This window comes from Cyanistes caeruleus, chromosome 26, assembly GCF_971803275.1.
Source record: "Cyanistes caeruleus chromosome 26, bCyaCae1.hap1.1, whole genome shotgun sequence".
NCBI lineage: Eukaryota > Metazoa > Chordata > Aves > Passeriformes > Paridae > Cyanistes > Cyanistes caeruleus.
In genome coordinates, this window is record NC_141726.1 from 2,966,839 (window position 1) to 2,988,663 (window position 21,825).

The 21,825-nt window shown below is 50.6% G+C and overlaps 1 protein-coding gene across 2 annotated transcripts; it reads left to right on the forward strand.

Moving 5' to 3' along the window:
- The first annotated feature begins 446 nt into the window (after window positions 1-446).
- STK40 (serine/threonine kinase 40) lies at window positions 447-21,457 on the forward strand. Of its 2 annotated transcripts, none has more exons than XM_023940970.2 (12): window positions 447-557; window positions 6,225-6,337; window positions 8,250-8,369; window positions 9,376-9,461; window positions 9,934-10,077; window positions 11,233-11,460; window positions 11,977-12,029; window positions 14,822-14,937; window positions 18,830-18,974; window positions 19,259-19,378; window positions 19,643-19,727; window positions 20,363-21,457. In XM_023940970.2, the coding sequence occupies exons 3-12, from the start codon at window positions 8,258-8,260 to the stop codon at window positions 20,579-20,581; spliced, it is 1,308 nt and encodes a 435-aa protein (XP_023796738.1). In that variant the 5' UTR covers window positions 447-557; window positions 6,225-6,337; window positions 8,250-8,257; the 3' UTR covers window positions 20,582-21,457. The 2 variants fall into 2 exon arrangements, with proteins under 2 accessions (XP_023796738.1, XP_023796739.1); XM_023940971.2 differs by lacking the exon at window positions 447-557 and adding an exon at window positions 2,699-3,182.
- The last annotated feature ends 368 nt before the right edge of the window (window positions 21,458-21,825 follow it).

A 21,825-nucleotide genomic window follows, 5' to 3' on the forward strand; every position in this document is an offset into this window, starting at 1 on the left:
ACACAACCCGGGGTATCCAGTCTGGGGGTCCAAACCCACGGGGTCCCAGTCGGGAATACACAACCCGGGGTATCCAGTCTGGGGGTCCAAACCCACGGGGTCCCTGTCGGGGATACACAACCCGGGGTGTCCTTGCTTGGGGGTCCCAGTGCCGCTGGGCGGGGCTCTGGGCGGAGCCGTCTGTACAAGCCCCGCCCCTTGGCCAATCATGGCGCGTTCGAGTCTCCCGCGTGCTCACCAACCCTCCGGGCTCCGGGCCAATCAGCGACGGGTTCATCGCACCACAGCCAATCAGCCTCCTCTGCTTGCTTCCCTCTCAGCTGCGCGCCCCAACCAATCAGAGTCCGCCGCAAAACCCGTCCGGCCCCTGCTCTCTCCTCCAATCACCGCCCAATCAGCGCCGCCGCCCAATCAGCGCCGCCGTGTCCCCGTCCTGCCGGCGGCCGGCAGGGGGCGGGCTGGCGGTGGGGGGCGGTGGCGGCGCGTCACTTCCGGTGTCAGGCGGCCGCCGGAGCGGAGAGAGGCTGGGCCGGGCCGGGCCGGGCCCGGGGCCATGGGTGAGTGAGGGGTGGGAGAGAACGGTGGGAGTCGGGGCTGAGCCGTGGGTGCGCGAGAGAGCGGGGGGAACCGGGGCCGGGCCAGGGGAGTCCCCCAGGTGCCGGCGGCTCGGCGGGGGTTTGGCCGCCCCGCTCGGCTGGGTGCTGCCGGTGCTCTCCGGGCTGGGGGGCTGGGTTTGAAAAGGCCCCTTGGTAAATCGCTTGTTCGTCCCTTTCTGCCCGGCAGCAGCTCGGGGGGCCGGACGCTGCTGCCAGCACAGGAGCAGGTCTGGGGGGCCGAAGGAGGCACAGCCCGTGACTAGGGCTGGTTTTGCCTCCAGTCTGGGCAGGAACCCTTGAATTTAGACTTCTGGGACCTCTGTACCGAGGAGGAGCCTCGTGTGCTTCAGCAGTGAGTAGGTGAGGGTTGTGCCTCTGAGTGAGGGTGAGTAATATCAGCAGGTGTCGGATTCAGGGACGGACCCTGCCCTGCACTCCCAAGGGAGCTTACCCGAGGGTCTCAGGGGGCTGGGACACCTCCCACCCCCAGAGCCGGGTGCTGTCCCTCTCTGGTCGTAGCCTTTGGGAGCCTGCTGCCTCTGCAGAACTGAGGGTGTGAAAGGTCTCACTGCTGGGGGGACCCCAGGGGATGGCATCTCTGCCCAATGACACGGAGGGTCTAGGGTTCCTCATGTGTCCATCCAGCTGCTCCCTTCTGCCTAGGCTGTGCTGAAATGTGCTGCACCAGTGCAGTGATTCAGTTCTTTGCTAGTTTAGAGCTTTCATGTATGGGCTTAACATCTACTGGTATGAACAGGTTTGCTGAGGGTCTCAGGCTGCAATCTCATGTCCAGAGGGAGCGGGAGAAGTCAGAGCAGAGGCCATTGCCTGATGTGGTGGGGCTGAGCCTCCACCCCTCTGTGGGACAGCCAGCTCCTCTGAGGCAGCAGGGACACAGTGGGACACAGGTGAGGTGCCTGGCACCCAGGTGAGGTGTGACCCAAGGGACGGCCTAGGAGCACTCATCTGCTGGCATGGAGCCCTGGGCCAGCAGCAGGCAGGATTCAGGACATATTTCCCTGTTGCTGGAGGGCTTGTGCTGCATCATTTGATTGTTTCTCTGTGGTATCCATACTGAGGGTTTGATCACATACTTGTGTTCCTTAAAAGCAAAGTTCAGCTGGGCTGTGACCCTCAGGATGTTACAGAGCTTGGAACAGGCAATGGGAGCCTCATAGACACCAAGCTGTGCTGTGATTCAGCACAGAAAACACATTGACCTGTTGGAGTGAGTTCAGAGGAGGCACCAAGTGTATGAGAGAGCTGGAACACTTCTGCTATGAGAGAAGTCAGGTTGTTCAGCCTGGAGAAGAGAGCCTTCAGGGTGATATAACTGCCCCTTCCAGTTACCTGCATGGGCTACAAGAAGGATGGACAGAGACTAAATAGTCTCAAGTGACAGGGCAAGGGAGAAAGGCTTTACACTGACAGACGGCAAGGTTAGATGGAATTTTAGGGAGAAATTCTTCTCTGGGGGGGTGAGGAGGCCCTGGCACAGGTTACCCAGAGAAACTGTGGCTGTCTCATCCCTGGAAACATTCCAGGCCAAGTTGGATGAGGCTTGGAGCAACCTGGGATAGTGAAAAGTCTCTTTGCCCATGGCAGGAGGGTGGAAGGGTATTTAAGGTCCTTGCCAACCCAGACTATGCTGTGACTATGAAGAAGGACTGCCCTGGGGATTGTGCCTGAGCTGCTCACTGAGCTCAGAGGTGTGTTACTTGTGCAGATGCTCAGGTGCTCTGGGCGGGTACAGTGTGTGTCTCCTTCCTGCCTGGGAGCTTCAGCTGGGAGCTCTTGCTGGACAGAGTAGGTTTGATGTGTCTGTGTTCATTTTCTGTATGAAACAGGTTATTTTGGTTAATATTTTTTTGTGAGTGTGCAGTTTCTGTCAGCATGTAGTCACACTGTAGGCCTGGCAGTGTGTGCAGGTAACTTCAACACGTTTGTCTCCTGGTAGGGGCAGGTGAGTCACCACTGTGAGAAACTGCAGCCACACCTCACTGGGAACTGTCAGCACGTGTGTGGGTCACACTGCACTCTGTGCACACAGAGGTCCTGCTGCAGGGGCTTATGGCATACTGATAGTGTCAGAAGCAATAAATGAGAAATAAAACCTTGTAGTACAACCCACCCCTCACCTCTGGTGGGGTTTGGAAGCTGAGCCTGACCGCAGGCACAGACTGGGTCAGGGTCTCATGTGCTGGGGCAGCAGTGCAGCCTCAAGTGCTGCAGCTGCATTTCCAGGCTCCTGATGTAACGGTGTTGAGCTGGAATGGGGATTTTTCCTGGTGGATGTGGCTTGTGCTTTGGCACAAAAGGGTTAAGCTGAGGTTGGTGTTTATGTAACCAAAGAGGGAACTCCCAGAGATGAGTCCTTGGCTATCTCATGTGTTGATGCATCAGAAGGGCTTGAAGAAGCCTGGCTTGTTGCTTGTGCCATAATTACGCACTGGAACCCAGAGTTTCCCTGGCTGCCGGGGGGGCAGGTGGGATGGAATTTGCTTTCCCTGATATGTGACTTGGCCTGTGGAAGCTGTTTTTGTCCCTGAAGAGCTGGAGACTGACCTCAGCTGGATGTGGGTGGAGGTAAGGTGTGCTGGGCTTCTGTAGGGGCTCCTAGGTGCTGGCTGTGCCTTGTTCATGTGCCCAGGATTCAGCTAATCTGAAGGTTGGGCTAAGGAAGGAGGATCTCTAGTGGGATGGTTTAGCAAAGGCTGCCAGAGGTATTCCTGTCTCCCAGCTTGTAGAGCTCAGCCAGTCCAGACTTCCCTGGGTGCCTTCTGTCCCAGTCCCTTGTGCTGTGCTGGTGCCCCAGGATTCTTCCTACTCCTGTGGGCAGAGAAACTCTGCTCCTGGTTTTTAAACTTCTTGCTTAGGGAAGAAGTTGAATGAGTCTCCACTCGGTTCCAAGAACTCTGTGACTCAGGGCTCCGTTTCGGGAGCAGACTTCCCTTCCTGGAACGGCAGTGCAGCGGAACACAGGCTGGACTGAGTCATCCAATGGGCTTTTTTTATATCTATATTATCATTTCTCTTAGAGAGCGGTTCAACTCCCAGAGCCTTCAGTAATGTTAACATTCCTTCAGAGGGAATCTCCCCCCTGCTGTGCAGAGGGAGAGGAGTGGAGCCCATCCTGATGCCCCTGCTCCTTCTCCCCACATGCCCATGTGAGATGATGAGCAAGGAGCCAGGGAAGGGCTGAGGCATCCCCTGTGTATTGCACGTTATCTTTAGGGATGATGTCGGGAAGGCTGAGCTGGCTGCAGGAGGAGGGACAGTGCAGATAGGATGGGAGCTGGTTTGGCGCTGAAGAACAAAACAAAAGTCCTGTGACTGAAACTTTAAAGGACACTATGTCCAGAAAGTAACTTTCCCCTGATTAAGGGTCATTTAAATATTAAAATGCACATCAGCTTAATGAAATACAGTACATGTTACCACACATGACTCTCTTGCTCAATTTCCCCCCTAGATCATGCTGTGTGTGATGTGGGAGGAAGAGGACAAGGGTGGGCTGTAGATGAGGGGGGCAGAAATTTTGCCTGGTGAGGAGGAAAAGCTGAAAAGCTCTTGGAGACATTTGGTGGGTGACTCTCCTTTTCCTGCTCCCAGGGTGGGATGATGTCTTCTTGGTGCACTTCTGGTCTCTGATGACCAACTGGGACACAAGGGGTGTGTTTTTGACCAAATTTCATACACAAAACAGCCTGCTTTCCTTGGGATCTGCCCTGCAAACATTCCCTTTAATCCCCCAGCCAGTGACTCCTCCGCAGGCCTGCCTGATCCAAATTCCGCCTGTTCTCAGGGAAACTTTTCCAATGAGAACCGAGGCTGTGTCCCTGGGAGTGCTGATGACTCGGGTCTGAGCTATTCCTGGCCGGGTTTGCCCAGGAAGGAGTGAGGCAACACTGGGATAGTTGCTCCTTGCAGTGACACCAACCTGCTGGTGCTCCATGTGAGAAGCTGGGCTGTGCTCCAGCTTTTACCCATTTAATGTTTTCTTCATGGAGGTTTTTATGTCATGTCCAACACAGGTTCCCACGAGACAAGACAGGCTTAAAGTGACTGGTAAATATTGCCCACTGTGGTACTTGGGTGGGTAAAGGTGCAGCCTGATGCTCTTCATGTGATTCCAGATTCCATTTTTTGGTTCATTTTTGCAAACATGAAGGCTGCACAGAGAGGGACAAAAACCTGTGGAGCAGCTCTCCAGCTTCATCCCCAATGCTTTTGGCTTCAGGAGTGAATGCTGGGCAGAAATGCTGCTGCAGTGGGTGGCAGGATGTCTCCCATCTGTGGGCTCCAGAGGCAGGTCCCTGGAATGGTGTGAGCTCCTTGAAGGAGCATCTTATCAGCAGTGCTGAACTTCCAGCAGGAGCTCTTGGGCTCTGTCACCTGCTGCTGGTTCCCAGCTCATCCACTGACTTATCCACAGTCAGCTCATCACAGCAGTGGAGTCGAGCACTTTTGGGGTTCCCAGTTCTCACACAAGAAGTATAACCACCACTGAGCTTGTGTTGTGCCCTTGGTGCAAGATGAACCCCCCCAAAAAGTGCAGTGGTGGCTGGATCAACTGCTCTGGAGCCATGAGTGCTCTCTGTGCTGCTGAGTAATCCTGCTCATGCCCCAAAGATACCTTTTCCAGCCCCAGCTCTGAGCTGTGGTTGCTGGACTGCAGGACCTGCTTGTTCCTTATTCTGGGATGAAAAGGGCAGTTTCCTCATCTCATGTTTTCCATTTGTGTTACAGCGGGCACTGGGACATGCAGTAATTCAGGAATTAAACAATTTCCTTAAGCTACATAATTAAAAAACATTACATGTAGGTCTCCAAATTAATTGATTCATAATTCTATTAAAGCCATAACTAGCACAGTGAGAGGCTTTGGACTGGCTTCTCCAGTGAGCTGTTTGATTCATTCCATGTGCCACATCAAAATTAAGTATAAATTTCTATATAAAAAAATAAGGTTTTTAAAAGTATAAGAAACTGTGCTGGACTTGTAACTTTGTCTGTGTGAGGGACCTTTTTTTGTTCCAATGGCAGGACAAGGGAGAAGGGTGGTTTGATTCAGTTTGGTTTTGGGGGGAGGGGATGCATCTGTCCACAAAGAGGTGGGACTTTCCAGTTCTTAAGACTGAAAAGAAAAAAAATTATTTTAACATCAGCAGGATCAGTCTTGAGAGAGAGCCTCCTACAGATCTGCAAGGAACCAGGACAAACCTGTGTTTAAAACACTCCATCCCAGGGACAGTGATATCAGATACTGGTCTGACTCGAGTTCTGTTAACTCCTATCATGATAAAAAGCTGCTGGTGGTGGCATGGAGTCTCTTGGTGCTCAGTTGGGTGTGTTTGAGATGCTGTTAGGCATCCCAGGCAGGTGCTGCATTGCAGGGGTTAAAGTGGAGCCCGTGTTTGTCCCTTCTCCAAGGGCCTGACCTTCATCACTTTGGAGATGGGTGACATCGGAGTTTGTCCTGCAGTGCAGGGCCTGAACTTCCAGAGCCCTTTTATTGCCCAAACAAAGAGAGATGTTTTGGGCTGTAAAGGTTCAGTGCATCCTGTATTTTCATACTCAGAATAATCCAGAACTGCAGCACCAAGTGTATCTCATTTCCCATTACAGAGTCCTTGACCTTTTGCCCATCCAGCCTTCTCCAAGGTGATGACTCCTGCCTCCTGAGACGTTGGAAAACCTAGTTTGGAAGAAGAGTAACAATACAGTTGATGCTGAACTACGTGAGTCCTTGTTTTGATTACAGTAACTCCATTGCACCAGCAAGCCTGTCCAACCCAGATTGCACAATGGGTTTACCTCAGAGTTCCTGTGCAGGGGGTTTCTCCAGTGGAAATGTTACTCACATGTTTCCAGTAAAGGTAGTGATATCCAGGGAGAGGAGGAGTTTATAACGATGTTGAGTCAGGGATGCAGAATGAGCAGAGCAAGGAGCATGTGGGGTTCAGAACCGTGTCCTGTTCAGCTTACTGGGATGGTGACACTGCTCTGTGTGTCTCCACACCGTGTGGAGGTGTGAAGGTGCTGGGAGTCAGGAGTGCAGGGATGCAAAGTCTGCTGCAAGACTTCTCCCTTTATCTCCTGGCTAGTGCTGAGCCTAGACAGGTGCTGCTGGATGAATCAATGCAGTGAGATCAGCCTGTGTCCACAGAAAGGGTGGGACTGCCAGAGGGTGAACTTCACTCACAGGGAGGTGATTTATCAATCTCTTATGTGGTGAAACACCCGGGATCTTCTAAAACAAGTATTTACAACCCAAAAAATATTTTCCCCTGTCTTAGTGACCTGTTAGGGAAGAACTCCTGGGATTGTGTTTGAGTAAGGAAATGGAGCTGTGCTTGATTCCTCCTCTCACCTACCCCCCAAAGTATCTTTAAAAAGTGAGAGCACAGACATTGAATGCGAAGATGTTTGTGAAAGTCTTTGAAACTATTTTCCAAAAGCTAGAGATGAAGAGGAAGTGTACTGGGAGCAAAGATTCCATTGTCTGGAGCTGATGGAGGTGGAGAGCTCAGACCACACCCAGCAGCTCACCTGAGAGATGCTTTTCCAGCTAAACTGAAACAGCACTCTTCTTTAGAGAAGGAAGTGTTTTGCTGATAAACTGTGAATTTATTTGTCTCTTTAGGTCTTGGCTGTGCAAATTCTCTTTAGATTTTTAAGCAGCAGAAAATGGATGTTGAAAATCAGACTTTTTGCACTACCTGAATAAGGATGAGGTAGTCGAGTTTTTAGTTGTTGATGCTGAATAGTGGTGATGTGTGGACCTTGAATAAATTCCTGGATGTCAACAATGAGATTCACATTTAATAGATCAAATGGGTTTTTGCCCATAGTGGTTGTGCAGGCAAACACACGTGTTGTCACCAGTGTTGCCTTGTCCATTGGAGCATTTAGTAAGTTAGTTCTAAAAACATCATTGATTCCTGCACGTAGAGGCTCAGGTGACATGTGCTGGACTCCAAATTCCAGCTGCACTGAATGTAGGTAGATGGAGATGTAATAAGGTCAGAGCCTAACAAGGTACAAAGAGAGGGGACTTTTTTCAAGGCTAAAAATACATTTTTCACTGAACTGAATCTCACAATAACTATTGTGCTTGTTTTCTATGCCCTTGTTGGGAAAGGTGAAAGATACTAATTTTTGTGGTCAGTTTTGTGCATTCTTGGCTGTTTGAGGAGCAGACTGGAGTCTCTGAGGGACTCAGTGGGTGGCTGTGATGCCTCATGTGGATCCTCTGTGGAGGAACCCCCAAAAGGCTGCAGCAGCAGCAGACACCCATACACAGGGCTAACTTGGGCATCTTCTTTCAGAGCTTTTGGAATATGTTAATTTGCAAACTTGTTTTTGCTGTAAAACAAGCTTTAATTATCTTGACTTGTTCCCACTATGTCTCTCAAACAACTGTTGTAGGAAATGTTGCCCTGAATTAGGAGGCTGATTTATGCCTTGAGAACTGCTCTGAGCCTGCAGCCCACCCCTGGTCTGTCAGCAGGGAGCCAGGGCTGTGTGTAGACACACAAGTAGGCAGAGCCACCAGTGCATCTGTAGGTGAGAGCCTTCCAGCAGAAATTAGGGGTAACAGGAGAAAATAACTCTGTGGCTCATCAGATGTGATCTATCTTCTCTTTCAAGAGCCAAGGATGAAGCGGCGTGCATCAGACAGAGGAGCCGGGGAAACATCCGCTAAGGCAAAGGCTCTGTGCGCGGGGATTTCGGGGAATAACGCCAAAAGAGCAGGTCCTTTCATCCTGGGTAAGCAGGGAGGGGGCTCTGCAGTTGGCAGGGTGGCTGCTGGTGGCAAAACTGAAAATAAAAGGCACTGTGAAATGAGGGGAAGCAGGTGTGTAACTCGGTGTCTTACCCGAGAGTGCAGGTCACTGGATGTGCAGAGCAGCAGCCTGGGAGTTCATGCAGCGGGCCAAGCTGAAGAGATGTGGGATGCCAATGCAGCAAGGCAGGCAGGGCTTGGGAGAGAAATACGAGATCTTGATTTTACCCCCTTGAGTTTTTCAGTTGTTTTTTTAATTATTTTTTTTTAAACTCCATTCTTAAGCTTTGTTGAAGACTAAATTAATTAATTCATTCATTCTAATTTTTGATTAGAGCTTTGGGGAGGTGTTCGACCCTGCTGACCTGGAATGTATTGTCACATCAGCATGGGGGCAACTTAATAATTCACTAGTGGTCACTCAAAGTGGTATATACCAAGGCAAGGCCACTCTGCCAGCTCTGGAGAGTTGCTAGAATAGTTGTTGGTTCAGAATGGCTTATATAAACTGCCAAAAATTATGGACTTCACATTGGAAACCAATGGATAATCAATTAGAGCTGACTGATTTAAAGTGAGGAGTGGACACTGTATGTTAACCTGCAGTCTAGGCTAATTTGGACACCCCTGAGCCATCCCTACAGAGGTGGCAGCTGTGTTCCCAGGTGTGGCAGTAACATTTGCCATGGGTGTTGCTGTGAATGTAAGAGATGTGTGGTTCAGGCATGCAGAAATTAGGATTTCTGCAATCATCTGGGCCATGTGTGGGCTTTGATAAATGTTTCTCCAGGGAACAAATGAAACATTGTCCCAGAAGATTTCAGAGTTCAGGACCTCTTTATTTTTTGCTTTAGATTTGTGAAAATGCACCCAAGCTCCTGCAAAAAAGGGAACTTGGTGAAAGCAAATTTAGGTGGTGACAGCTGATGTAATCTGGGTTAGTCACTGCTGCTGGAGGGAAAACAAGTCTGTTTCTGTTTTGTGCTGTAGGTCCACGTTTAGGTAACTCCCCTGTGCCAAGTATTGTTCAGTGTTTGGCAAGAAAGGATGGGACAGATGACTTTTATCAGCTCAAGGTAAGCAAACTGCAGGCTCCCAGACCTTCAGAGCTCTCCAGCTCTTGTGCAGAAGCACTTGGGCAGGGAATGAGTGGTGTGGGCTGAACCAGTGCAGCGGGACACAGCTGCTGCAGCTCCCCCTTGGCAGGGCAGTGCTGCTAGGTACAGATCTGTGTCCGGATCAGGCCTGAGATGAGGCCTCTGCTGCTGTGCTGCTCTCCCAGAGCCCTTGGAACTGTACCTCAATGGGGCAGCTCCAGGAGGGAAAAAGCACCTGGGATGTTTGCAAACAGCCACCTTTCCACATTAATGAAGCTGCTGCTGTCCATTCTGCATGGATGGTGCTGACTTCAGACAGGCCTGTGGCAAGGACACAACCATCAGAGCAGTTCCACCCGCTGTTAAACACATGGGAATGCCAAAACTGAGAGAGGGCTGGGGCATTTGTGTGCCTCTGGGAACTGTAAAGACATTTTCCCTTTTCCTGAAGATTCTCACTTTAGAAGAAAGAGGTGATAAAGGAATAGAAACCCAGGAGGAGCGACAGGGCAAGATGCTGCTGCACACGGAGTATTCTCTTCTTTCCCTGCTCCACAACCAGGAAGGAGTGGTCCATCATCACGGGCTCTTCCAGGTACACCTGGTCACCATCCAGGCTGGGGCAATGCTAGGGATTGCTGATGGATTGAGCTGCTTTTGTTTGATGTACAGTTCGTGCTGACCCTGCTCTTGTGTGTCCAAGTTGCAGCACTCTGAGGTTAACCACTGCTGCTTCAAACAGGAGCTCTGGAGAGTACAGCAGGATTTTGGGAAATGTGAGAGCATTCACCAATGGGACAGGCACTCAGCACTCCCCCTTCAAACAGAACAACAGCTATTTCATTGGCAAATTAATTAGCACCTTTTAGAATTAAATTTGTGCTTTCTGGTCTCTGTACTGTTTATAACTTTTAAGAGGGGACAAATAGCCAAGAAACTGTTTTAGCAAGTTAAACCAGTCACTGTGCTGGTCAACTTTGGTGTGAGTGGATTGTGTGGCTGTTAGTGCCTTTAGGGCTGTTCACTGATGAGAGGGGCTGATAGCAATTACTGCTTTGGGTGTTGGTATTGCCTGATTTGCTGGTTATATTTTGCCAACACACTTTTCACTTGAGACCATCTGTACTAAATCTTAAATAAGCCAAATGTCCAGCTCAACTGTGTATTGTTTACTGTCATGGAAGAACTGTTAATTGTGCCTTGAGGTTTTTGTTCTTCATATGAACCGTGTGTTCCCAAAGGCTTCTCCACTGCAGAACTGTCCTGGGTTCAGCAAGGTGTCTGTGTGCATAAAGAGCCTTAGAGCTGATATGCACACAGAGCCACACAGCAGAGACTTCCTCTGCCTTCTGCACTCCTCCTCGGAAAAGTTCTTCCCAGTGAGGGTGAGGGTGACCCTGGCACAGATTGCCCAGAGAATCTGTGGCTGTCCCATCCCTGGAATTGTTCAAGGCCAGGTTGGACGGGATTTGGAGTAATCTGGAATAGTGGAAAGTGTCCCTGCCCATTTCAGGGGATGGAGTGAGATGAGCTTTAAGTTCCCTCCAAGCCAGTCTGGGATTCTGTGATTTGTTAAGTAGAGCTCCTGTGTCTTTTTGAAGTCCTGCCTTGGGACAAAGGCCAATCACTGTGACTGCATTTGCTCATTTTGAGATCACTCCCCAGTTATCCAGTTATTTATTCTGCCAGGCTCTGTGCATGTGCCCTGGAGCTTCCCTGAGGGGTTGCTGCTGTGTTTGCCTCCCTGCAGGACCGAGCTTGTGAAATCATAGAAGATCTTGAAGCCAACAGGATGGTCAGAAAGATGAAGAAGCGCATTTGCCTGGTGTTGGACTGTCTCTGTGCTCATGATTTCAGTGACAAAACAGCAGATCTGATCAATCTGCAGCATTATGTCATTAAAGAGAAGAGACTCAGCGAGCGGGAGACTGTGGTGATATTTTATGATGTGGTACGAGTGGTAGAAGCATTACACAAGGTGAGAGCTTGGAAAGAGAGCTCCCTTCCAGTGCTGGGGGGCAGAGTTTTCCCACATTAGAATAGCAGATGCTTCAAAACTTCCTGGGGCAGACAATGGCCAGGTTACCGGGCTAGAAACTATTGTAATAAAAATGGATTCTGCTGATGTTTGACTTGTTCCCCTGTGACACAGGAGACATGTCTTGCCTTGGCACAGCAGTGCAGCATGGCTCTGGTAAAGGAATGCTTTATCAGATTGCTCTAACTAAACCTGGCTACTTCAGTTTCAGGTCTCTTAGGTACACTAAGTCTGTCTTTGTGTTCAAAGTAGCAAATGTGCTTGTTCTGTCCTGATCACAATCAAAAGTGAAGGGCACAAAGTACTCAGGTTGGAACCTGGCCTGAAACCTTGACCTTGTTTATTTCAGAGAGTACAGATGCCATGATTTCTTTTAGTGCTATTATGCAAGTATGAAATTTATACTTCTACAACAAACAGACTTTTGCTCATGTAATACTCCTGTACTTTTTACAGAAAAATATTGTGCACAGAGACTTGAAACTAGGAAACATGGTGCTAAACAAAAGGTAAGCGTGCTGGAGAGCTGCTGGCCTGTCAGTAGTCTTGTTTCTTCCTTGAAGCAGATTTCTAATACAAACACGGATAAAGGCAGCACTTGTTGAGTGCTCTGGTGCTGGAGGTTGAGGGAAAGGGAAGCAGGCTGTGCAAAAACACAAATCCAGTTCAAAGTTATATAAATTAATCTCCAAAAATTAAGTTAACCCTGCCTAGGTAGTTCACTTTTCCTACCCAGCTTAGTGGCCATTTGTCAGGTCTTCTTTTTGAATTCAACTGCTGAAAACTGAATTTTATAATAATTTAGTAACCTGCAAGAGAAATACTGATTTAATAGATATTAAAAAGAACCAAAAAAATATGATGGTTGTTTCTGTTCCATCATTCACCCTCCATCATGCTAAAGGCATTCCCAGCCCTGCTGGCTGTCCTACAATCACAGCAGTGTTAGATCTGACTGCAGTGAAATATTGACTTATCTAAACAAAAGCACTTCTGTCCAGTATGTATTTGTGTATGAAATGGCTCCCTTGTTCCACTGCTGGTTTGACAGGAGCCTCTGGAGCCTGGCAGGTGCTGGATGTTGGTGCAGACCTGGAAGGATCAGCCCAGAGAGGGACAGGAGCTCAGGGCAGGGGGTGGTGGCCTGGCTCTGCTTGGTGACTCTTTGGAGCTGCTCAGTGTCTTGGGGTCTGTGTACTTTAGCTGGCAGCCTAGTTCAGCTCAGATCCTCTGTTCTCTCCTCCAAGATTACATTACTGACTAAATATTTTGCACTAACTTGAAGAATGAGTGGAATTCATCCTTTTCACACTCTCTGGGTTTCTGTGGAATGAATAAAAAGCGGGAAGGCTGGGGTTCTCCAGGCTTTGAGTCTACAAAGCTTGTAGGTTTGCTGGGCTCACAGCTTGCTGCTTTCTCCTCCCTAACACTGAAAGGAAAGGGGTTTTATCTACAGAGCTTGAACTTCTTGGTTCCCCCTGCCCCCCCCCCCCCCCCACATGCAGCAGCTGCTGCTTCTCAGGGCCACCTCTAAGTTGTTTCAAGTTGTTTCTGTAGAGCTGCAGTAGGATAAATCTCTTCTTGCTGCTTTGATTCTCATCCTTGCTGGAAGATGCAGACAAAGGTTGGTGCTTTAAAGGATTCATGAACTTCCCTTCTTTTCTGGGCACTCAGTGCAGGGGAGCACCCCACCGATGGGGCTACACCCAGGGCCCCACTAGCAGGAAGAGGTATTTGAAGCTTTGAACATACTTGCCAGAATCACTCTTTGTGTTACAACTCTGCTTTTGCTTTTTACTCAGCCTTGGTGAGGGAAAGCTGCAGCCTGTGCAGCAGTGAGTCACAGGGAAGGGTGGGAGAGGTGTAAGAGTGATCTCCATGGAGAGGAGCAGCCGGTGGGGCTGAGTAGAACCGTTTGTTCTGTTCCAGCCCTGCTCACAAAGAACCAGGTGCCTTCTCAGGGCAGGGAATAAAGGTAACAAGGTGGCACTGCAAGGGCCTGGCAGGCACGTCCCACCTGGAGCTCCCACAGACATTAAAGCTTCTCAGGTTTCCCCATTAGCCAGTGCAGGAAGAGTAGGGTGATTACAGATTAGATCAAATTTCAGGGACTAAACAGAACCAAGCAACCCTGAACATTTTAGTGTCCTATAGAACACTTAGTCTTTTAAATCTTTAACAAATCCTGCAGCTTGTTATTCAGCCAGGAAAGTCTCCTGACAGTTGAAGCTAACACTTCTTAAACACCAGTCTGTCTGTTTTAATAACCAGTTCCCCATGGCCAGCCCACACTTGGTTGTATTTCGTTTGTCTGTGAGACTGGCTGGAAATGTTTCTTGGTTATTGTGACTGACTTAATCCATTCACTCAGGCTCTAGTTGTGAAATACTTTTCAAGAAATCTTCCAGACAGTGTTTTTGTACTCGCACCTTTTACATTATAAGTTAAAATCCAAATTATCTGAATGACAGGGAAGATTAATGGAACAATAGTTTTGTAATTAGCTCACTTGTACTGGAAAAAAATGTTAATGGGAGCTGGCAGTACCATAGGGAAGAAGGGGTGAACTAATGAAGAAATTTTGTGTACCTGCAGCTCTCCCATTTCTGTGTGAGGTTTTTGGGTGTTAATCAGGCTTTGTGTAGTGCACACCTGTATGTGGAGAGCAGTCCTGTGGATCAAGTAGAACTGCCACGAGGCTGCTGTGTGGGACTCTTGAGTGACACAGACGTGGTTGTGCTGCGTCTGATCACAACTCCTGTAGCTCCTCTGGTGATTGTAAACACACAGTGCTCAGGGGCCAGACACGGGGCAGCTTCCACAGGGTGTTTTCCCTTAGCTCCCAGAAAATTCTGCGTGGAGAAGATGTCAGCAGTTAAAATAAACCACAACTCTGTTGACACTCATGCCCTCCAGTGGTCAGGCAACAGCTGGGGCAGATCCTGCAGCTCTGGTGCTGCAGGCTGGGATGCTCCTGGGAGATTGGCCAAGGCACCATTGTGGCTGCAATATGAGCCAGGTTCACCCTGTTCTTACAGCCATGCCAACACAGGCCACCCAGGCATTGTCACAGATGCTTTTATTTGCCCTGTGAGTGCTTTGCAAGCCATGCTGGCAGGCATGGAATCCCTCCCCTTTGGGATGGAATTCATTTTACAGCTCTGTATGTCTTCTCTCAGCACTTCAAGCTTCCTAGAAAGCCCCACAGGCACAGTCTCTGTTCTGGAGTCAACTTGCTGTCTGTGCTGCATGGCCTGTGCAGGATGGCCTTTGTTCCCTGACACCTTGTGCTTCTCCCCAGGACTCACCGGATCACCATCACCAACTTCTGCCTGGGAAAGCACCTGGTGAGCGAGGATGACCTACTGAAGGACCAGCGTGGGAGCCCTGCCTACATCAGCCCAGACGTGCTCAGTGGTAGGAATTCTCCTTGACACTCATGGCATTCATTTGTGCCTCCTGACAATAAATAAAACCACCTTTGTGTTCCCATATGTACTTTCATGAGAGCCTCTTAATTAAGGTCCAGTTAGAAGACTTGGTCTGGTTTTCCAGCTGGGAAAGTTGGAAGGAAGGAGTGATCCTGACTTTTTTCTTAAGGCCTGTCTGAACTTCAAAGCTAATTCAAATCTGGCTTTTCCCAAATGAGTCTGACTACAGACAACACGTTCTGTTTCCAGTGTCTGAATTCAGTTCCTGAGGCTTCCCTTAAGCTGCAGGTAAAACCCTGGGCCCAAGGGGCAGCCAGTCCAAATCCCACCAGGATGTCAAGAGTGTTTCAGCTGTGCATTAAGAGCACCAGTTCCTCCAACTGCTGCTACTTACAGGAGAGAACTAGTGACCTTCTGGGCAGCTTCTGGACCAACAGAGAGGAGTTACTTAAAATTAAAGGAATGATGACATCAGGCCAGAGCAGTCTGGCCTGGATTCCCTTCCAGCAGCCTGGCCTGTGCAGAGTCTTTGAGCAGAGTCTGGCTCTAGCACAGAGCAGCTTTCCCTGGTGTCCTACCTTTAACTGTTCCCAGTGCATGGGACCTTCAGGAACAGCTGTGCTTTCTGTCCAATTGCTTCAGGAGGTTTCTCTCCATGAGGTCTCATCTCTGCTCTGTTCATAAATCTATGGGATCAAATGGAATCTGTCCCAGGGTGATGAGGGGGCTGGCAGATGAGCTTTTGAAGCCTCTCTCCATCATTTACCAACTGTCCTGGCTCACTGGTGAGGTTCCAGATGACTGGAAGCTGGCCAGGGTAGCAGATCCAGCCAGCATGGGTTTAGTGGGGGGCAGGTTGTGTTTGACCAACCTGATCTCCTTTTATGACCAGGTAACTGCCTGGTGGCTGAAGGAAAGGCTGTGGATGTTGTCTGTTTGGACTTCAGCAAGGCCTTTGACACTCTCTCCCACAGCACACTCCTGGAAAAGCTGGCAGCCCAGGCTTGGACAGGAGCACTCTTTGCTGGGTTAAGAGAATGGTTATGAACAGTGCTGAATCCAGCTGGCAGCCAGTCACCAGTGGTGTCCCTCAGGGGTCTGTACTGGGGCCAGTTCTGTTCAATATTTTTATTGATGACATGGATGAGGGTATTAAGTCTACCATGAGTAAATTTGCAGATGACACTAAGCTGGGAGCATGCATCCATCTGTTGGAAGATAGGAGGGCCTGTAGAGAGACCTGGAACAGTTGGATAGATGGGCAGAATCCAATAAGATGAAGTTAACAAGTCCAAGTGCTGAGCCCTGCATTTTGTCCACAACAACCTCTGCAATGTTATAAGCTAGGGGACAGTGTGGCTGCACAGTGCCCAGGCAGAAAGGGACCTGGGGGTACTGGTGACAGGCACTGAACATGAGCCAGCAGTGTGCCCTGGTGGCCAAGAAGGCCAACGGCATCCTGGCCTGGATCAGGAATAGTGTGGCCGGCAGGAGCAGAGAGATCATTCTCCCCCTGTATTTAGCACTGGTGAGGCCACACCTCGAGTGCTGTGTCCAGTTCAGGCCCCTCAGTTTAGGAAGGACGTTGAGACTCTTGAGCGTGTCCAGAGGAGGCAACGAGGCTGGTGAGGGGCTTGGAACACAAGCCCTGTGAGGAACGATGGAGGGAGTTGGGGTTGTTTAGCCTGGAGAAAAGGAGACTCAGAAGTGACCTTATCATTCTCTTTAACCTCCTGAAAGGTGGTTGTGGTCAGATGGGGGTTGGTCTCTTTCTCCAGGCAGCAGCTGACAGAACAAGAGGACACAGTCTTAAGCTGCACCAAGGAAAGTAGAAGTTGGATATTAGGAAAAAGTTTTTTATGGAAAAAGTGATAAAGTACTGGAATGGTCTGCCCCAGGAGGTAGTGGAGTCACCATCACTGGTGAGTTTATAAAAGACTGGATGTGGCACTTTGTGCCATGGTCTAGTTGAGGTATTAGGGCTGGGTTGGACTCGATCTTGAAGGTCTCTTCCAGCTTGGTCATTCTGTGCTCCTGTACCAGCTTTTGAGCAAGCAGGGATGGTCCTGGTTGTCAGTGTAGTGACACAGGCATCATTTGGGGGTTTTTTTCTTCTCATGCAGGTGAGCCAGATGAGTGTTGAAGTGTGCACGTACAGGTAGGACTGTGCATACAAAGCCCCTCCCTCTTGTAGATCCAGATATTGGGCAGTAACACATGAGTTACTTGTTCCAAGCAGCTGTACTGCAGAAATGCCCTCAGAGGGAGGCAGTCCTGGAAGATCCAGCTCTAGTGGACTCCCCTCAAGAGGTTTTTTGCCAGGTTTGCAGGCAGCAGCTGTAAATGTAGCTGAGCTCTTCCATCATGATCTGCCAGGCAGATTTGAGGCTGGCCAGGAAGGGAGCAAAGCCAAGCGAGGAAGTGGATCCTGGGGTTTTTGCAAGCCTGTCCTGTTCTGCAGGATATCCTGAGGCCTTTGTGACCAGATGGATGATAAAAGCCAACTGCTCTGCAGGCGCTTGGAGCAGCTGTGGCTTAAGTGGCTGAAAGGGTCTACAGGAAGTTGCTCCTTACTGCTCCTGGGTGCTGATCTACCCAGGCCTCCAGGGTAGATCATCTACTTCTTCTCATGTTTCTTTTAAGGGCTCTCTTGTGGGCCATGGGGCACTGAACAGGCTGTCTTGGCTGATCTCTAACATCTGAGACTGTTTTAGACCCTGCAAGATGCAGCCTTAGCTCAGGACTCATCCTGCTCTGCCCAGCCTGGCTCTCGCTGTCATTGTGCTGCACCCCAGATCCAGTGTCTGCCAAAAACCCTTCCTGTGGGGCCCATCCTGTGCTCTCCAAAACGCTCTCCCAAAATTCCTCAGTCTGCAGTTCCCAGTATCAAGGGGGAAGTTACTTGAGGATATTCCAGGCATCACCACCACCTTCAGGCTTGGCACATCCCTCTGTATTGCCGGTGCTCCTGAGCAGGGGGAAGCTGGAACGCCTGAGGAATTAATCATTGTTGTGGGTCTCCAGGAGAAACTGTCTCTGCTGAAGGATGACTGCTGAAATGTCACAGCAGGAAAAGTTGGAGGAGTAGGGAGAGGTGCCTTTTTCTGAACATATAAAGCAAAGAATAATTAGTACAAATACCAAATGCTGCAGCAGTGACTCACTGTATGAGTCAGAGGAAGTCTCTCCCTGAGTCCTGTGTGCTGCTGTACCACTGGGGTTTTATTTTGTGACCCTGTCCATGCTGCTGAGTGCTGATTATTGTGACCAAAGGGGTTTAGAAGCAGCATTTCCATGAGGTGAATCCTGGGGCTGCAGCAGCCTTCGGTTAGGGTTTGTCTAGTGTCTGTGTAAATGTCTTTGTACAGGAAAGCACCTTCCTTCACACTCTGTGGCTTTACATCTGGCTTCAGTGGCTGTGTGCTACATCCATCCCACAGAGTCCCTTCTCCATGGCTCAGGTTTATCTTTCCTAGACTTCTTTCCTGCCTTCTTCTACCCTGTGCTCCCTGGTCCTTGAATTCCCTCTCCCTTGGCACAGACTTGCAAGCTGGGTGGCTCTGTGCAAGGGACACTGACCCAGGAACTCCAGCACAGCAGTTCCAACTACCTGATGCCCTTGGTTCACAGCAGGGATAATCCTGCTCCATAGGGAACAGGAGGACACTTGTGTGGAGATGGACAATTTGCTAACTCGCAGAGTATGCGGCTTGGATAGTTTTGGTGTCATGTTATGGGAAGTCTCAAGTGTTTTGGTTAATGGTTAGAAAAAGGGTCCCATGTGGGGGTTGCTCAACGCCTCTGCTGTGGGAGGTGAGGGGGGTTGCCAAGGCTGTGCTTTCCAGTGTTTTGAGGCTGTGTGTGCCCTCTCCTCACAGGCCGGCCATACCGTGGGAAGCCCAGCGACATGTGGGCCTTGGGGGTGGTGCTCTTCACCATGCTCTATGGCCAGTTCCCCTTCTACGACAGCATACCTCAGGAGCTCTTCCGCAAAATCAAGGCTGCCGAGTACACCATCCCTGAGTGAGTACAGCCTGCCCTTCCTGCCTGGCCATGCTGGGGCTCACTGGGCCTTACTGGGACAGCTGGAGGAGCTCCCCTCAGCACCCCAAGAGTCACAGCAGTACTGACAACAGGCTGTGTGCAGTAGACACTAGGAAGCAGGAGCAGGGCTGGGACAGCTTGTGGGGAAGGTGAGGCAGGCTCAGAGCAGTGGTGGCTCCTGTAGCTCCTGGCCTGTGCTCTCAGCATGTCCATCCTGCCACCACTCTGCCCACCCCAGGCTCACCACATGCTGTCTCTCCCAGGGATGGCCGGGTCTCAGAAAACACTGTGTGCTTGATCCGGAAACTGCTGGTCCTGGACCCGCAGCAGCGGCTGACGGCTTCTGAAGTGCTGGATTCCCTCAGCTCCATCATAGCGTCCTGGTATGTGCAAGGGGAGAGACAGGACACGCTGTCTCTGGCCGCAGGCTGTGTTGTTCCAGCTGTGGCTGGCTCACCTCACCAGAGGAGGGTCTGGGAACTGCAGTAAGCCTTTAAATCCCATGTGTCCACCACTTTGTGCTGATGGATACAGCTGGGGAGGCCTGTGCAAATGCTTACAGCAGGCATGGCCATCCCAGTGGGATCACCCTGGGGCTGGGTGAGCCAGTGCCATGCTCTGGATCCCAATGCTATGCTCTCCTCCAGGCAGTCCATGTCCTCGCTGAGTGGCCCTTTGCAGGTGGTGCCAGACATAGATGACCAAGTGGCTAATCCCGAAAACCCCCAGGAGGTAGGTTTCCCTGCTTTCCACAGAACTGCTTTTCTGTGCCAGTCTATCTGTGATGGCACCCGTTGTGTCCCCAAGTTGGGAAGGGGAGGGCGGGGAGGACGCAGCCGAGTCCCTCATGTTGTGCAATGGAAGGAAAGGCCGATGCTGCTGGGACCAGGAGGCACATCCAGCTGGCTGAGCTGCCAGGAAGTGAGCTCAGCCCCGGAGCTGATGAGAGCAGCTCACTCCGCACCCAGCAGCGCTCATTCCCTCACACACAGCTGGGAATGCTGGGAGGAGGCAGCAGTGTTGGCTCTGGCTCCCAGTGAGCTCTGCCATGGGAGCAAACATCCTGTTTTCCTGCCAGTATGTTTCATGCTAGAAGTGCTGGCCATGGCCTGGCTGCCCAGGGACAGCCATGCAGGATCTGTGGCGGTGCCACAGGGACAGGGCTCAGGCAGCTGCAGCCTCAGTGCTGCCAGGGTTGGAATGAGCCAGGTCAGGACAGAGTGGCTGTGGTGGCCAGAGCTGTGTCCTGGTGGCACTGCCAGCTCACGAGGAGTCTTGCCTGCATGCCCAGCATCCCTTTCCTGCATTAGGATCCCAGTTATCCCGTGGGGCTGCCAGGCACACCTCTGACAAGTCGGTCTCTGCAGGTGAAGGTGACAGAGGAGTGTTCCCAGTATGAGTTTGAGAACTACATGAGGCAGCAGCTGCTCTTGGCTGAGGAGAAGAACACCTTGCATGAGGCCAAGAGCTTCCTGCAGAAACGGCAGTTCGGGAACATCCCGCCGGTGCGGCGCCTGGGCCACGATGCGCAGCCCATGAACCCTTTGGATGCAGCCATCCTGGCCCAGAGGTACCTCCGGAAGTAGCTTCCCATACCCCAAGAGCACGAGCACCACCCTGCAGTCTGCCCTCACCTCACCTGCTCCAGCGTACAGCAATATCAGTGTCCCACGACGGGGAATAATGTAGCAATCCCAAGCTCTGTCCAGGGACACGCACTCACACCTGCTCCGGAGGGAGAAGACTTTTGGAAAAGCTAGTTTTGGAAGCAGCAACCTCTTGGCATCTTCTGGAATCTGTTTTTTAAAATCGAAGCCTAGATGACTAATCTGCTTTTAATCATGACTGTAATCTACCTCTCTTGTCTTTTTAACCATGCTGTTCTCTGGATCGAGCAAAGCCCGTGGGAAAGGAGGAGACTTCCAAGGGTGAAGCTGCTGGCACAGAGCCCTGGCTGTGCAGCGCGGAGCTGGCCCGTGGCGCCCACTCCGTGTGGTTTGAATAAGCTTGGATTTATCAGGGTTTCTCGAAAGGCAGAATTTCTTGAAACCTCCCACTTCCCTTCATCTGCATCAAATATGTTTCTGTCCTTGCATGCCTGGTCTGGCCACGCTGGCCAGTCCTGTGTGGCCACCCCTGTGACCGGAGATCCTGGCCACCGCCTCAGGCAGGAGTTGAGGAGTCGTCCGGGCAGCTCTGCCTGCAGGGATCGGATCCTGTCCCCAGTTCAAAGTTTTCACAGGACTTGGCCCACTAGGGCCCCTGCTCCCTCTCCCACCTCTCATTGATTCTTTTAGTTTATAAGGATCTATGATTTAATCTTATTTTTCAGTAGCATATCCCAGGTGCAGTTACAGTTGCATTAATTCTGATTTAGCATTTCCCCCCTCAGTTGTGGTACAGATGTAATATATGAGTTATAATGTGAAAAGCTTCCCAAAATAATCCACCTAGAGATTGGAGGGGCTGGCTGAAGTCTCTACTGTATTTGTTCCCAGCTTTTCTTGCCATCCCAGCCCAAACCTCTGCCTCTGCTCTCATGCCAAAGCAGGGGAAGGACATCCTGGTTTGTTACCTGGTGCCACTGGAAGAGCTTTGGCCTGTGCTGAGAACAGGGACAATTGTTTCTGAGCCTCATTTATGAACTGGATGCCTGTCTTGCCAGATGAACTGTTCTCACACAGTGCTCCCTGGGCTCCCAGTGCCCTGGCCAGGGCTCCTGCTCAAGGCAGCACCTTCTTCAGCTGCCTCCTTCCCTGTTCCTGGCTGCTCCCAACCCTGGCATCACCCTCCTGCCATCCCTGTGAGCCAGGAGGGTTGGAGCTGGGGG